The following is a 15105-nucleotide window of genomic DNA, read 5'->3' as shown; positions in this document are numbered from 1 at the left end:
CTTGTGAGAAATACATGACTTGGTGCTCATTAAAATCTCTGCCATTGAACTGGCTAGCCAATTTCTCATTTTTTTCCAACTTCTCTGTCACTTTTCACTTTGGCACAACATAGTAAAGTGTTTCTTAGTGTGGGTCAAACCAACTAATCACACTTATTATCATTTTTACATCTAACTCTAAACCCAGTTTTAACTGGTATTTTAGAAGATTAACTGCCATATCTACCTCCTGGTCAACTCCTTTTGTCAATAAAGAATGACCCTAGAATACTACACAAGAAATACGGACAAGAAAATGAGATAAAAATGGTTTACAACCTCTCATGTTAACATCTCACCACCAAACTGGTGTTAAGACTATGACCAATAATCTGAAAACATCTGACAATCAAAACATTTAATTCAGTTCATATTAATAAACATTTAGTGTCTATCATATGACAGGTCCTGGGAATACAATGATGAATAAAAAAACTTCCTATTTAAACTCTGAAACTTAAAGTCTCATGGTGAGGCAAACTTAAGAAAATATCAATCAACTATGATTAGCGTAAAAGAGAGGTATGTACAAGGCACTAAGGGAGCATACTGGAAGGGCACTTGGTCCTGTGTGGAGGTAGAATGAAAGCTTCTTATAAGAGACAACAACACATCTGCATCTTAAAAAGTGAGGAAACAATATGATCATTTTAAAGGCACGGAAAAGAGCTGTTTTTTTAAGCCTGTGAACTTTACTCTGAAGCATAGGAATGATGTTAATGCAGAGGAAATAACCTATTGTTAAGCCCTTCTGACTTACAAATTAAATCAAGGTGGGTGAAAAAGATTGCTAGAAACAGATACTCTGAGAATCAGTGGTATAATGCCACTGATCAAAAAGAAACATAAGGCAGTTCATGAAACTGAAGCTATGGGCTTGACAGGTTCTGGGTGCATAGAGTAGCAAGGGAATTGATATCCTGCACAGACTATTGTCCGACATGACAGAGGAAACTGGAGTTAGGCTATTAGAACCAGGAGCTTCAATTCTCTCTCAAAGCGTCTCAAAAAGGTGGCAAAACATTATCATCTGGAGCTGTAGCTTCTTGAGAAAGGCGAGAGGAAGCAGACACAGACTGACAGCTAGGCCCTGAGTCAAAAAGCAGTTAGCATAGTCACTGGTTATAATATATCATTTTCCACAGAGCCCTCAGGTGCTACTTTAAGAACTAGTTCCGGACTAGGGGCTCCCTGAGAGCCAAATGAAGGCAGTCACGATACTTGTATATGGAGAGACTTAAGCATTCAAGAGAAATTAAATTCCTACCAAGATGAGCTTTTATCTAAAATGCCAAAACGGAAAAGTAATGTTAAGCAAGCCATCCAAACAAATCAATGACATGGAAATACATGCATGCAAGGAGAAACAGATGGTGACAGAATCTGATGGAACTGGGGAGGTTTTAGGGAGGTGAAAGAACAATGATCTAGAGTATCAATGAAAGAACAAAGACACCATTACTTCCACCTTCAGCTCAGACATCTACACAATGGGGATAGAGGAGAAAAAGATCCCTAACTCATAAATTATATTACATAGTGTGTTTATTTGGTATTTTTGACATTAAACAGATAACACAAACATATAACTGTAAGAAGTGCCACAAAAGATTAACATAATGTGCTATAAGAGTATGTAACATAGGGAACATGGTTATATAGATTTCATATCGTAGCTATAAAACTAAATGTAGAAACAGAATGCAAAAGGCACTTAAAATACTAGTTTTGTTCTTTCCATTTCTAAAAATACCTGATGCTCTAGTGATGCCAGAAAAAATTTACAAAATATTACATATAATTTTTAAACCAAGTATAATACAACTAGTTATAAAAGAGATCATAACAGGATCTTTAGACTTTACATCTTATATTAAAATTTGGGAACAGAGCCAAGAAAGCATTCCTGCATGGCTAGTATTAATATCACTAGTCAAAATTAACAAAAATAACAACTACAACAAAAAACTCACAAAAGGTAACAGTTTAAGACTCACTCTTAGGGAAGTCGTACTAACATCACTTTTTCAAATCGATTCAAGCATGTACTTATGAAACAGTAATATTATTAGGATAGCTTTAGAAAAATTAAGTTCTGTGTCTAAGTAATCGCATTCAGAAGGAAGGACAGAAGGAAGAAAGGAAAGCAGAACTGCCTGCCCACCCCAGATAGTACTTCTTGATCAAGGGATGTTTTCTTTTCCGTGGATTCCTCAAATAGGATTAAGAGAGTTCAGTTCATTGGTTAACAACCAATCCTCAAGAGAATTTATAATGCATTGATTCAACCTGGTAAAACATAGGGCTTTATTATTTCACATGTTACATTCTGATCATTAAAATACAAATCCTCCCCAGCTTTAAACTCTAAAAGGCTCACCATTACCTAAAAGATTAAGTACAATCCCCCAGGCATGGCATACAAATCCCTATGATCTACCTCTCCAGCCTCACTCACCTTCCATCTCTTTCTGCCTTAAAATTCATACTGTAAGGATAGCACTTGTATATTTATAGTCCTTCCTTGCTTCTGCCATGCTATTTTATTATATCACTGCTCCTCTGTTCATACTGTTCCCTCTGGTTGGAACACACCCCTTCTCTTTTACCTGTCCTATTATTTATCCTTGAAGAGCTATTTCAATGGTCACTCCTCACTACACTTTTCCTAGTAACTCTAGTTGAGCAAAGTACTTTCCTCTGCTCCCACAGCCTCTCCTGTCACATCTCTAAAGTTCAACTTTAAGAAAAGTTACATTTCTGCTTTTCGCTATGACAGATTAGGTAATAACCTACAGTCCAGCAGAGAACTAGAAAAGCTATTCACCACCACCACCACCACCACCACCAACACCTGTTTTGAAGTCATCAGAACTTCTAGGACCACCAGGCTTTGCAGATCTAAGATCCTGGATGCGAGGTACAGGTATCCTCAAATTTCAAAAGTCCATGTTATGTCACTTAGCTTTTACTGAAAATCTACATTAGTACATGAAAAACTCTGAAGAGAATTTTCACTTTTACGAAAAAAGGCAAAAAGTAAACACAGCATTCAGCACCTGTTTTGCAACAAGATGTTAAGGAGATGGTGATGGCACACCCAGAGCAGCAGATCGGCACTGCCAATCTCCTTTCCCCAGAACTACACTCAGTATCTCAGCATCAAGCCACCATGGCTTTGAACATTGTCTGTGAGCATCAGTACTATCTTGAGTTACTTTGTCCATCTGTTAGCAAGATGTGTCCTAAGGTATCAGAAAAGCCAAAGAGATGGTCTAGGAACACTCAAAAAATTTCCCTGATAAGTTAATGGTAATTGTTTCTTCACTTTACAACATTTCAGCTTACAAAAGTTTTCACAGGAGTGCTCTATTCACTTTTGAATATGGGGAAACCTTAAACGAGAGGAATCAATATTCTATAGTAGTTTTCCTTCAGGGCATCTGCCCCTCCTGTGAGTATGCCAAAAGACTGAGTATGGGCAAGGAAACCTACAGAGCTTTTGAGGCTTTTATAGGGCTAGAGACAAAATATGGAGACTTGAGGAGCCAAGAACCTAGAGGGACAGCGAGGGTCAGAGAACTAAATGTGACACTCGGTTGATTTCCCCCTTAATTTTGAAATGAAATTTTAAGTTTATTATTTATTTATTTTGAGAGAACTAGAGAGCACATGGGGGATAGGCAACAGAGGGAGAAAGAATCCCATGGACATGGACCTGAACTCATGAACCATGAGATCGTGACCTGAGCAGAAACCAAAAACAGGACTCTTAACTGAGTCACCCAGGAATCCCTTGAACGAAATTTTCTGAATGAAATTCTGAAGTTGGGAAGGATAGAGATGTAAGAAGCTAAGCAAAAGCCTCTGAAAAGGAAGAATGAGTTCAGCACCCTTCAGCAACCTCCCAAGTTCTCAGGTGGAATTCTTGATTACACTCTAGGAGGGGGGCAAACCAGAGGCAGATGAAGCCATACCTAACTGCTGCCCAGACTTCAATCAGCACCATCTCTGACTGGGTTAAAGTGATTCATCTCCTACTCAGTTTGCCCACCAAAAAAAGACTGAACCCTTCTGTAACAAGAAAACATCTAGAGCCTTTACAATTTTTCATAATGTTCAGCATCCAATTAAAAATTATTGGGTATGCTATATAGTATAATGCTAAGCAAAGTCAGTCAGAGAAAGGCAAATATCATATGATTTCACTCATACGTGGAATTTAAGAAATGGAACAAACGAACAAAAGGGGAGAAAAAGAGAGAGACACACAAACCAAGAAACAGACTCTACTACAGAGAACAAGTTGATGGTTGCCAGAGGGGAGGATGGTGGGGGGGAATGGGTGAAATAGGTGAAAGGGATTAAGAATACACTTATCTTGATGAGCACTGAGTAAGGAATAGATACACTGAATCACTATATTGTACATCTGGACTCTAACATAACACTGTATGTTAACAATACTGGAATTAAAATTAAAAAATTAAGAAAAATTAAGGAGGTATGATAAAAGAACGAAGTGACCAAAAACCAAGAGAAAAAAGGGATAACAACAAAAAGACCTAGATCTTTGAATTATCAGAAAAGGACTTAAGGGACACGTGGGTGGCTCAGTCAGCTGAACATCCAACTCTTGGTTTCAGTTCAGGGCATGATCTCATGGTTCATGGGATAGGGCCCCACATCAGGTTCTGTGCTGACAGTGCAGAGCCTCTGCTTGGGATTCTCTCTCTTCCTCTCTCTCTGCCCCTCCCCTGCTCGTGCTCTCTTTCAAAATAAAAAAATAAACATTTTTTAAAAAAGGACTTAATATACAAGAAAATAGAGGAAAAGCAGGAAAATAGATGAAAAAATGAAGAATTTCACTAGAAAAATACCTATAAAAAAATCCAAAAGGAAATTCTAGAACTAAAAAACATAGTAACTGAAATTAAGAACCCCATGAGGCAAATGAGACATGGTTGAACAACTACACTTCGAGGAAACATTAATTTTAAATGTGTATCTTAAAATAGAAGAATCAATTTTTTAAGCATCTACTTCAAGATAAAGAACAGCAAATTACACAAAGGTAACAGAAGCAAGAAATGAAAAAAAGAGCAAAACTTAAAAAGAAAACAAATGTGTGAGGTGCCTGGGTGGCTCAGGCATCCAACTCGACCTCAGCTCAGGGCTGGATGCCACAGTCTTGAGTTCAAGCCCCACACTGGGTTCTGTGCTGGGTGGGAAGCCTACTTAAAAAAAAAAAAAAAAAGCAAACGTACAACAGGGAATATCAACAAAACTAAAAGACTAGTCCACAGATCTCTAGAAACACTAATCAAAAAAAAAGCACAAATCACTAAGTAAATGAAAAAAGAACATCATTATGAACTTTTTCAATGTTAAAAAGATATTATAGGGCTGCCTGGGTGGCTCAGATGGTTGAGCGTCTGACTCTTGATTTACACTCAGGTCGTGATCTCATGGTTGTGAGATCAACTCCCATGTGGGGGCTCTATGCTGGGCATGGAGCCTGCTTAAAATTCTCTCTCTCTCTCTCTCTCTCTCTCTCTCTGCCCCTCCCCTGCTCATGTGTGCACTCTCTCTACCTTTAAAAAAAAAGAAAAATGATATTAAACAACTTTACACAAATAATTTGACAATTTAAATGAAATAAATGAATTCCTTGAAAAACACAATTTACAAAACTACGATTTAAATGAAGACCTGATTAGTCTCACATTTACCAAAGAAACTGAATTATTTAATACTTTCCCACAAATAAATCTCTAGGCCCCCAGTGGAACCTGCCAACCTTTAAGAAATAACACCGACCTAAACAAATTGAGAGAGAGCATTTTTTTAAAAAAAAGCAGGAACATTTCCCAATTGACTTTACAAAGCCAGCATACTTTATTATGAAAACCTGACAAAAGGCATTACAAACCAATCTTACCCATGAACATAAATGCAAAATTCCTAAGCAAACTGTTAACAAAATCCAATGATGTAAAAAACCTTAACACCTATTTAGAAAAAAATCTCTTGACAAATTAAGGGAGATAATCTTCCTAATCTGATCAAGATGACCTAAAGAATATATAACAAATATTATACATAATGGTGAAATACTCAAAACTTTCCCCTCAAACTAAAACTGAGACAAAGATACTTGCTAGTTATATTCAGTGGGATTCTGGAGGCCCTAGCGAATTCCATAAAACAAGAAAAATAAATAAAAAGTATTAAGAACTGGATAGGAAGAAACAAAACCATGATTATTTACAGTAAACATGTCTATGTATAATATACAAAAATACAAATGAGTCTGGGATGCCTGGGTGGCTCAGTTGCTTAAGTGTCTGACTTTGGCTCAGGTCATGATCTCACGGTTTGTGAGTTCAAACCCCACCTTGGCCTCTGTGCTGATAGCTGGAGGCCTGGAACCTGCTTCGGATTCTGTGTCTCTCGCTCTCTCTCTGCCCCTCCCCAGCTCACGCGCTGTATCTCTCTCTCAAAACTAATAAACATTAAAATTTTTTTAAATAAAAAAAATACAAGTCAGTCTGTAAGCTAATTTAGTATAATCAATATATAAAAAGCTATTTTATTTCCACATACGTGTACAGAAACAGCATATTAAAAAAATTAAAAATCTAAAATACCATTTGTAATAGCCTCACCAAGACTCAAATATCTAGAAATAAACCTAAACTACCAACCATTATTAAAAGAAACTTAGGACCAACTTTAATTTTTTTTTTTTTTAACATTTATTCAGTTTTGAGAGACAGAGCGCAGAGGAAGTGGGGCTAGAGAGACAGAGAGACAGAGAGAGACAGAATCTGAAGCAGGCTCCAGGCTCCGAGTTGTCAGCACACAGCCTGACAAGGGTCTCAAACTCATGAACTGAGACCATGCCCTGAGCCAAAGTCAGATACTTTATGGACTGAGCCACCCAGGTGCCCCAGAGGACCAACTTTAAAGAACATAGAGAGATAGTCTATGTTCATGAAATGGAAGACTCATATTACAAAGAATTCTCCCCAAACTGACAGATTCAGTAAATGACTCCCCAAACTTTTTAATTGACCAGTGCATTTTAAAATATATTCAAAGAGCAAAGGGCTAAGAATAGCCAACACAATCTTGAGAAAAACACAAAGTTTATGCCACCAAACACTTATTATAATGCTATAATAACTAAGGCAGTGCAGTATTTAAAGAGAGGGAGGGGCACCGGGGTGGCTCAGTTGGTTAAGCGTCTGACTTTGGCTCAGGTCATGATCTCACTGCTTGTGAGTTCGAGCCCTGCATTGGGCTTTGTGCTGACAGCTCAGAACCTGGAGCCTACTTCGGATTCGGTCTCCCTCTCTCTCTGCCCCTCCCCCCTCTCACCCTCTGTCTCTCTCTCTCTCTCTCAAATATAAATAAACATTTAAAAAAAATGTTTAAAAAAAAAAGGCAGCTTTAAAAACAAGTTCAATAAGCCAACATGACACTGCTGCCAAAACTAAACTAAATTTAGGCTGCTTTAATGAAATTATCAAACCAAGATAAAGCAATAGTTTCACTTCATTGCTTATTATTAACTACAACTGAAAGATCACAACTTAAGAAACACACTAAGAAGAGTAGATCTGGAAAAAGAAACCCTGGGGTGGTACAAGAGAAATCTTAATCAAAAAATGGTTAAAAAACAACAGAGATGTCGCACAATGAAGGAAACAATCAGCAAAACTAAGAGGCAGCCTACAGAATGGGAGAAGATATTTGCAAATGACTATTGGATAAAGGGTTAGTATCCAAAATCTAGAAGGAATTTACCAAACTCAACACCCAAAAAACAAATAATCTAGTGCAGAAATGGGCAGAAGACATGAACAGACACTTTTTCAAAGAAGACATCCAGATGACTAACAGACACATGAAAAGATGCTCAGCCTCACTCGTCATCAGGGAAATACAAATCAAAACCACAATGAGATACCACCTCACACCTGTCAGAATGGCTAAAATGAACAACTCCGGAAACAACAGATGTTGGCAAGAATGCGGAGAAAGAGGAACATTTTTGCACTGCTATTTGGAACGCAAACTGGTGCAGCCACTATGGAGAACAGTATGGAGGTTCCTCAAAAAATTAAAAACAGAACTACCCTACGACCCAGCAATTGCACTACTAGGTATTTATCCGAAGGATACAAAAATGCTGATTAGAAGGGGCACATGCACTCTAATGTTTATAGCAGCACTAACAACAAAGTATGGAAAGAGCCCAAATGTCCATCAACTGACGAATGGATAAAGAAGACGTGGGTGTGTGTACATATATACATACAATGAAATATTACTCGCAATTAAAAAAATGAAATCTTGCCATTTGCAACAATGTGAATGCAACTAGAAAGTATTATGCTAAGCAAAATAAGTCAGTCAGAGAAAGACAAATACGTGATTTCACTCCTATGTGGAATTTAAGAAACACAACAGATGAACATAAGGGAAGGGAAGCAAAAATAAGATAAAAACAGGGAGACAAACCATAAGAGACTCTTAAATACAGAGAACAAACTAAGGGTTGCTGGAGGGGAGGTGGGTAGAGGAATAGGTTAAATGGGTAATGGGCACTAAGGAGGGCACTTTTAGTGATGAGCACTGGGTGTCATATGTAAGAGATGAGTCGCTGGGTTCTACTCCTAAAACCAAGACTACACTGTATGTTAACTAACTTGAATGAATGAATGAATGAAAAAAAGAAAGAAAGAAAGAGAAAAAAAAAAAAGCAAAAGAGATGACTTTTTGGGCTTAACACATCTTTGAATAAAGGGCTACTGGGGCGCCTGGGTGGCGCAGTCGGTTAAGCGTCCGACTTCAGCCAGGTCACGATCTCGCGGTCCGTGAGTTCGAGCCCCGCGTCGGGCTCTGGGCTGATGGATCAGAGCCTGGAGCCTGTTTCCGATTCTGTGTCTCCCTCTCTCTCTGCCCCTCCCCCGTTCATGCTCTGTCTCTCCCTGTCCCAAAAATAAATAAACGTTGAAAAAAAAATTTAAAAAAGAATAAAGGGCTACCACTTAAAACAAGGAAATTTATTCTGTATTGCTCCAGTGGACAAAACTAGAACCAGTAAGTGGCCACTAGAAAGAAGGAGTTTTCAGGTTCAATTTAGGAAAAACTTGACATTAACTTATAGTTTTTCCATAGTAGAATGAATAAAATATCCAAAACAGAGGACCACTTACCAGAGATGTTAGAAGGAGAACTTTTCTACTGTGTGGTTAGAGTAAATCAGTGATTCCCAAATCTAATTCATGTTAATAAAACTATAAACCTTTTTAAAATACATATTTCCATAATTGCCACCACAAGCCCAAGAAGTCTGAGTGAGGCCTGGAATCTCTGTAAGAAATCTCCTGGGTGACTCTGATACACTCAGAAGCCCAGTGGCTCGAGATCATGTATTGGAAACTACATAATTATATGGCCTTTGAAGATTCCTTAGAGTTTCAAACTTCTAATGAAAACCATCTTTATAGTAACAGCTTCAAGCATAGTTTTGTCTTTGCATATCAAAAGCACTTTAGCAAAATAAAGAATATCTGAAAGTGCATGTCACTTTGACCAGTCTTCAATTTTTCCCCCAAATTCATATAACAAAATTATCGTGTAATTGAACGTACTACTATGTAAAAGAACTTCTCTAACCTGAAATAATTACAAAGAAATGATTTAAAAGAATCATTTAAAAGATGTTTACTACTATATTATATGCCAGTAAATGTTTACTACTATATTATATGTCTATTATATGCCAGTAAATAACACAACCCTAGCTCAAAGGAACTCACAATCACATCATTAGGAAATTATAATAATTGTGTGCTATAAGGGAAGTAAAAAGTGCTGTAGGAGCACACACACAGGGAGTGATAGGTGTATAACATTCTCGTGTGACCACTCTGTTCTAAACTTGGGGATACGAGCTGCAGATTAAAAGAGAACTGTAAGAGAGTGATCCAGAGGTAGAGTTTAGGTAGAGAAAGAAACATAAGGAAACTGAAGGAAAGACGCAAAGCAGAAAATTAAAATATTTTATTTTTCCATTTTTACCAGCACTTAAAAAAAATTAGAAAAGTTGGACAAAGTATGTATATGGCTTAACAACAAGACTGTTTCTTTTCTGCAAGAAATCAAGAAGGGAAAACATGATTAGAAGTAATCGTGGAAAGAGAAGTAAAAAAGCCAGTCCGTGAAGAGTGATAGAAGAAAATAAAAAAATTAGAACTAGAATACAGAAGTATCTTTGGGGGTTACTATGGAAAGTGGCTCCAGCCCTTACAGCTCTTTCCTCTTATCCCTACCTTATTCCCTATCTCCATCAGAACAAGCCCATCCACATTTGAGAATTAACTTTGGCTTCTACTTGATGTTACTAAAAGCAAATCCTTAAGTATTCCCTCTTAGAAGTTTAATACTGTTCTATTCTCTGGTATTACCTCAGTAGTATTTACTAAGTCACCTATAGAAATAGGCCAGGTTAAGTGATAACATAGCAATATACTATAATCTTGGTAGAGTATCACCTTTAAGGACTATGTTGTAAAAGAATATTATTGTTGGTTACATGCTGACTCAAGGAGACAGCAGAAGAAGGAAGAAAGAAATGGTTCTAAAGCCAGGTGTATTTAAGCTTTGAGGCATACCAGAATGTCAGAACATAAGGACAGGAATTTCAGTTTTCTCACTGATGTATCTTCAATGCTTAGAAGTGCTCAGAATGTAACAGTTACTTAATGAACATTTACTGAATGACTGAATTCCCAAGTAATCTAAAAAAATCACACAAGATGGGGTGCCTAGGTGGCTCAGTTGGTTAAGAGTCCGACTCTTGATCTCAGCTCAGGTCATGATCTCATGTTTCATGGGATTGAGCCCCACATCGGACTCTGTGCTGATGGCGCAGAGCCTGCTTGGGATTCTGTCTCTCCCTCTCTCTTCCCCTTCCCAGCTTGCACTCTTTTGCTCTCTCTCAAAATAAATAAACTTTAAAAAAATAGTAATAAAAAAATTAAAAATCACACAAGTACATAAAAGTAAAAACTGAAAACAAAGTATAATGGGAAGAGAACTACCTCAGGTTCAAATTATAACTCTACTACTTATTAAAGTCTTGAGTCCTGGGGCACCTGGGTGGCTCAGTCGGTTAAGCGTCCGATTTTGGCTCAGGTCATGAATCTCATAGTCCATGAGTTCGAGCCCTGCATCAGGCTCTGTGCTGACAGCTCACAGCCTGGAGCCTGCTTTGGATTCTGTGTCTCCCTCTCTCTCTGACCCTCCCCCATTCATGCTTTGTCTCTCTCTGTCTCAAAAATAAATAAACGTTAAAAATAATTTATAAAGTCTTGAGCAAAGGGACTATTACCTATTTCAAAGGATTAAATATGGTAACACACTCCAGTTAACTAATTTCAATCTGCTAAATGACAAATAAGTAACAATAAATGCAAAACATTTTTCATCAGCTTGTGACAAAGAATGACAGAAATAGGTTAGAATTAGAAGATGCATTTAGATTTCAAAAACCTACAAACAAAGGTTAACCTAAACCAACAAAGGAGGAACTCAGATATTTGCTATTCATTTACCTACACAGATCAAAAATTTCTTGGCCACTGTTCTTTATCCCAAGCACAATGCAAGATACTAGGGATAAAAAGAGTTTATACAATAAGCTTTGGAAGTGCATAAACTGAATAATTATTTGTTAAAAAAAAACATTAATAGGATTATATGTTAGAAGCATAAACATTTCTAAAAGAAAAGGCATACGGCTAATAGTAATTGAGTGGTAAGAAGCCTATCTCTCTAGAAGCATCCAACATTGGCATTATCTTAGTAGCTTACTTGAACCCCTTATAAATATCCAAGAAAGAAAGAACAATTTTTGTGTACTTAAAGACAATTTCAGCTTCCATAGCTAACTATATACCTAGAAATAAAGAAGGCTTATTGGTGTTAGCACTGGGCTATAGTGAAAGGGAACAAATGTATCTTCTTAAAGCTGTAACTCAGATAACACAAGCTAACAAAAAGTTCATTCTTGTTTCAGAATGAAACAAGAAGTTTCTTAAATAAAAAATAGAGCATATCCTTTAATAGTATGTATTTCTCCCATGCAGTGTCAAGACACCACTATATGAGAGTAGTACACTTATTTCTAAGTCATCTATCTAGAGTGAAGAGAAAAATCATTACCTGATTGGTAGGCATTTTCGGCACATTCACCTTCCACATCTGGGCTTCCCTAGAGATTGCCTTTTCCAACAGGAAAGACAATCTCTGGTTTTCCAAAGGCCCTGGAAACTTCATGATATCCTTTGGATCTGCCTGCCTCCCAGCTTGATGTAGCTACCTATAAAATCAAATATAAAACAATGCTTTTTCTTTAATTATAGAGTACATGTAGCATTGTACAAATATGTTGTTCTTATTAAGCAATTCATAAAACAAAATAAGAATGTTACAAGGCAGTATAGGATTTCATAGGTCTTTAAAATACATTAAAACGTTACAATAATTATGTTACCTAAACATATTCACTTTTAATATGAAACCCAGTAGTAAAGACAATAAAAACATGGACGTATAATTGATAGAACCTATAGACTCTGAAGAAAATATATTATTACATCTCAAATTGTGCCAACAAATTTTAAGTCATTGGATTTTCATACTAGTAATTCTTAGAAGTAGTTATCCCAGGGGCGCCTGGGTGGCTCAGTCGGTTAAGCGTCCGACTTCAGCTCAGGTCACGATTTCATAGTCCGTGAGTTCGAGCCCCGCGTCAGGCTCTGGGCTGATGGCTCAGAGCCTGGAGCCTGCTTCCAGTTCTGTGTCTCCCTCTCTTTCTGCCCCTCCCCCGTTCATGCTCTCTCTCTGTCTCAAAAATAAATAAACGTTAAAAAAAAAAAAGTAGTTATCCCAAATATTCCTCTTAAAAATCTAATCAGATAAAGGTTACTAAACTTTTCTTTCATTAAAAAAAAAATGAAATCCATAGCATTATATCCCACTCATTCCCATATAATCAGTATGAAATCGTCTTTATTTGTGCTTCCAATACAGTGTCCGCTAACTAAACACAGAACTATTTATATTAGAATTAAATGAAGTTAAAATATAATTCCTCAGTCACAACTGCCCCATTTCAAATGCTCAATAGCCACATGTAGTTTGTGGATACTGCATCAGATAGTGCAGAAAAGGAACATCTGTATCAATGCAGAAAGTTCTACTAGAGAGTGATCATCTAGAAAACTCAACAATAAAGTGACGGGCACCCTAAAATGAGCAAGTCTAAAGAGCAACAGTCCAGATCAGTGCAGTGCAACTGAAAGTCCAGGAGAAAGGTCTTTAAGTTTTTTTTAAAAAAAATAATAGAATAAAATAAAGAAAGAAAAGAAAAAGAAAGTAGAGACTGAGAGGTACAACCATGCTTAGAAAATTGGATTGAGGGGTGCCTACGTGGGCTCAGCTGGTTAAGTATCTGACTTGATTTCAGCTCAGGTCACTATCTCAAGGTTTGTGAGATCAAGCACAACCCCCCCCCCCCAACCCCACCCCCAGTGCTGACAGCACAGAGCCTACTTGGGATTCTCTCTCTCTGCCCTTCCCCCACTCACACGCTGTCCTTTTGTCTCTCTCAAAATAAAAAGAAAATTGATTGAGAAGCTAAGATGTGGCAAGACTCAACTAGATTTGATAAAAGCTAAGAAAATGAAAGGGCAATTAACATCAGAAAAAAAGATTATGCAAGAAGGCAAACGTAATAATATCAACATTTACATAACAATAATGAATATACTAAATAGGGACTTTATCAAACGGATAAAACTGCACTGAGAAGATGAGAGGTATTACAAGGTAAAACGAGAGCCACCCCTTTACATGTCACAGTAGGAAAACTATTAATATCTAAAACTGAAATATCAAAAAACAGTAGGGCAAGTTATTTGAAAATATCTTAAATAACAAGAGAAACAGGTTAAGTGCTCAGAGATTCACCTCAAGAAAGTGAGAAAAGGGTGAGAAAGTCCAGAAGCAGGAGACTGCGGTTCTTCATTATAAACCTCATATAACTATCTCATTTTTCAACTGTGTATATTATGTATGCGCTTCAAATTTATGGGATTAAAAAAAAATTTAAATGCCTAGAATTGATATGAAAATTTGTTTTAAATAAAATTAAAAATTTTTTAAAACAAATAAACTTATTCAATTTCCATGCCACCCTTATCCTCAACTCCAGGTACTCTTTCTTTTCTCTAATTTAAATCCAAGTTAGTTTACAGCATAGTAATGGTTTTAAGAAAATTAAGTGACTCATCCTTACATATAACACCCAGTGCTCATCCCTAAAAGTGCCCTTGTTAATGTCCATCACCCATTTAGCCCATCCCCCCAATCAACTCCCCTCCAGCAACCCTCAGTTTATTCTCTGTAATTAGGAGTCTCTTGTGGTTTGCCTCCCTGTTTTTCTTACTTTTCCTTCCCTTCTCCTATTTTCATGTTTCATTTCTTAAATTCCACATAGGAGTGAAATCTTACTTGTCTTTCTCTTATTTTGCTTAGCATAATACACTCTAGTTCCATCCACACCGTTGCAAATGGCAAGATTCCATTTTTTTTTTAACTGCCGAGTAATAATCTGTTGTATATATATATACCACATCTTCTTTATCCATTCATCAGTTGATGGACATTTGGGCTCTTTCCGTACTTTGTTGACAGTACTGCTATAAACATTGGGGTGCATGTGCCCCTTTAAATCAGCATTTTTGTATCCTTTGGATAAATACCTGGCAGTGCAATTGCTGGGTCATAGGGTAGTTTCTGTTTTTTGGGTATTTTTGAGAAACTATTTTCCAGAGTGTCTGCACCAGTATGCATGCCCACCAACAGTGCAAAAGTGTTCCCCTTTCTCTGCATGCTCAACATGTTATTTCCAGAGTTGTTCATTTTAGCCATTTTGACAGGTGTGAGGTGGTATCTCATTGTGGTTTTGATTTGTATTTCCCTGAT

General features: G+C 37.1%; 1 protein-coding gene across 2 annotated transcripts in view; it reads right to left on the bottom strand.

Annotated features, from left to right (window-relative positions):
• The window catches only part of CCNI (cyclin I), a 35769-nt gene that overhangs the window by 13762 nt on the left and 6902 nt on the right, over positions 1–15105 (bottom strand). The window contains exon 2 of one of the 2 annotated variants that reach the window (XM_045473667.1): positions 12280–12436. The exons of the other annotated variant lie outside the window; for it this stretch is intronic. Coding sequence (XP_045329623.1) covers positions 12280–12393 — 114 coding nt within the window. The 5' untranslated portion in view covers positions 12394–12436. The remainder of the gene's footprint in view (positions 1–12279; positions 12437–15105) is intronic. 2 annotated transcript variants of the gene reach the window in all.

Source organism: Leopardus geoffroyi, chromosome B1, assembly GCF_018350155.1.
Source record: "Leopardus geoffroyi isolate Oge1 chromosome B1, O.geoffroyi_Oge1_pat1.0, whole genome shotgun sequence".
NCBI classification, from domain to species: Eukaryota; Metazoa; Chordata; class Mammalia; order Carnivora; family Felidae; genus Leopardus; species Leopardus geoffroyi.
The sequence above is the reverse complement of the archived record's forward strand: the minus strand, read 5'-3'. Positions and strand labels throughout refer to the sequence as shown.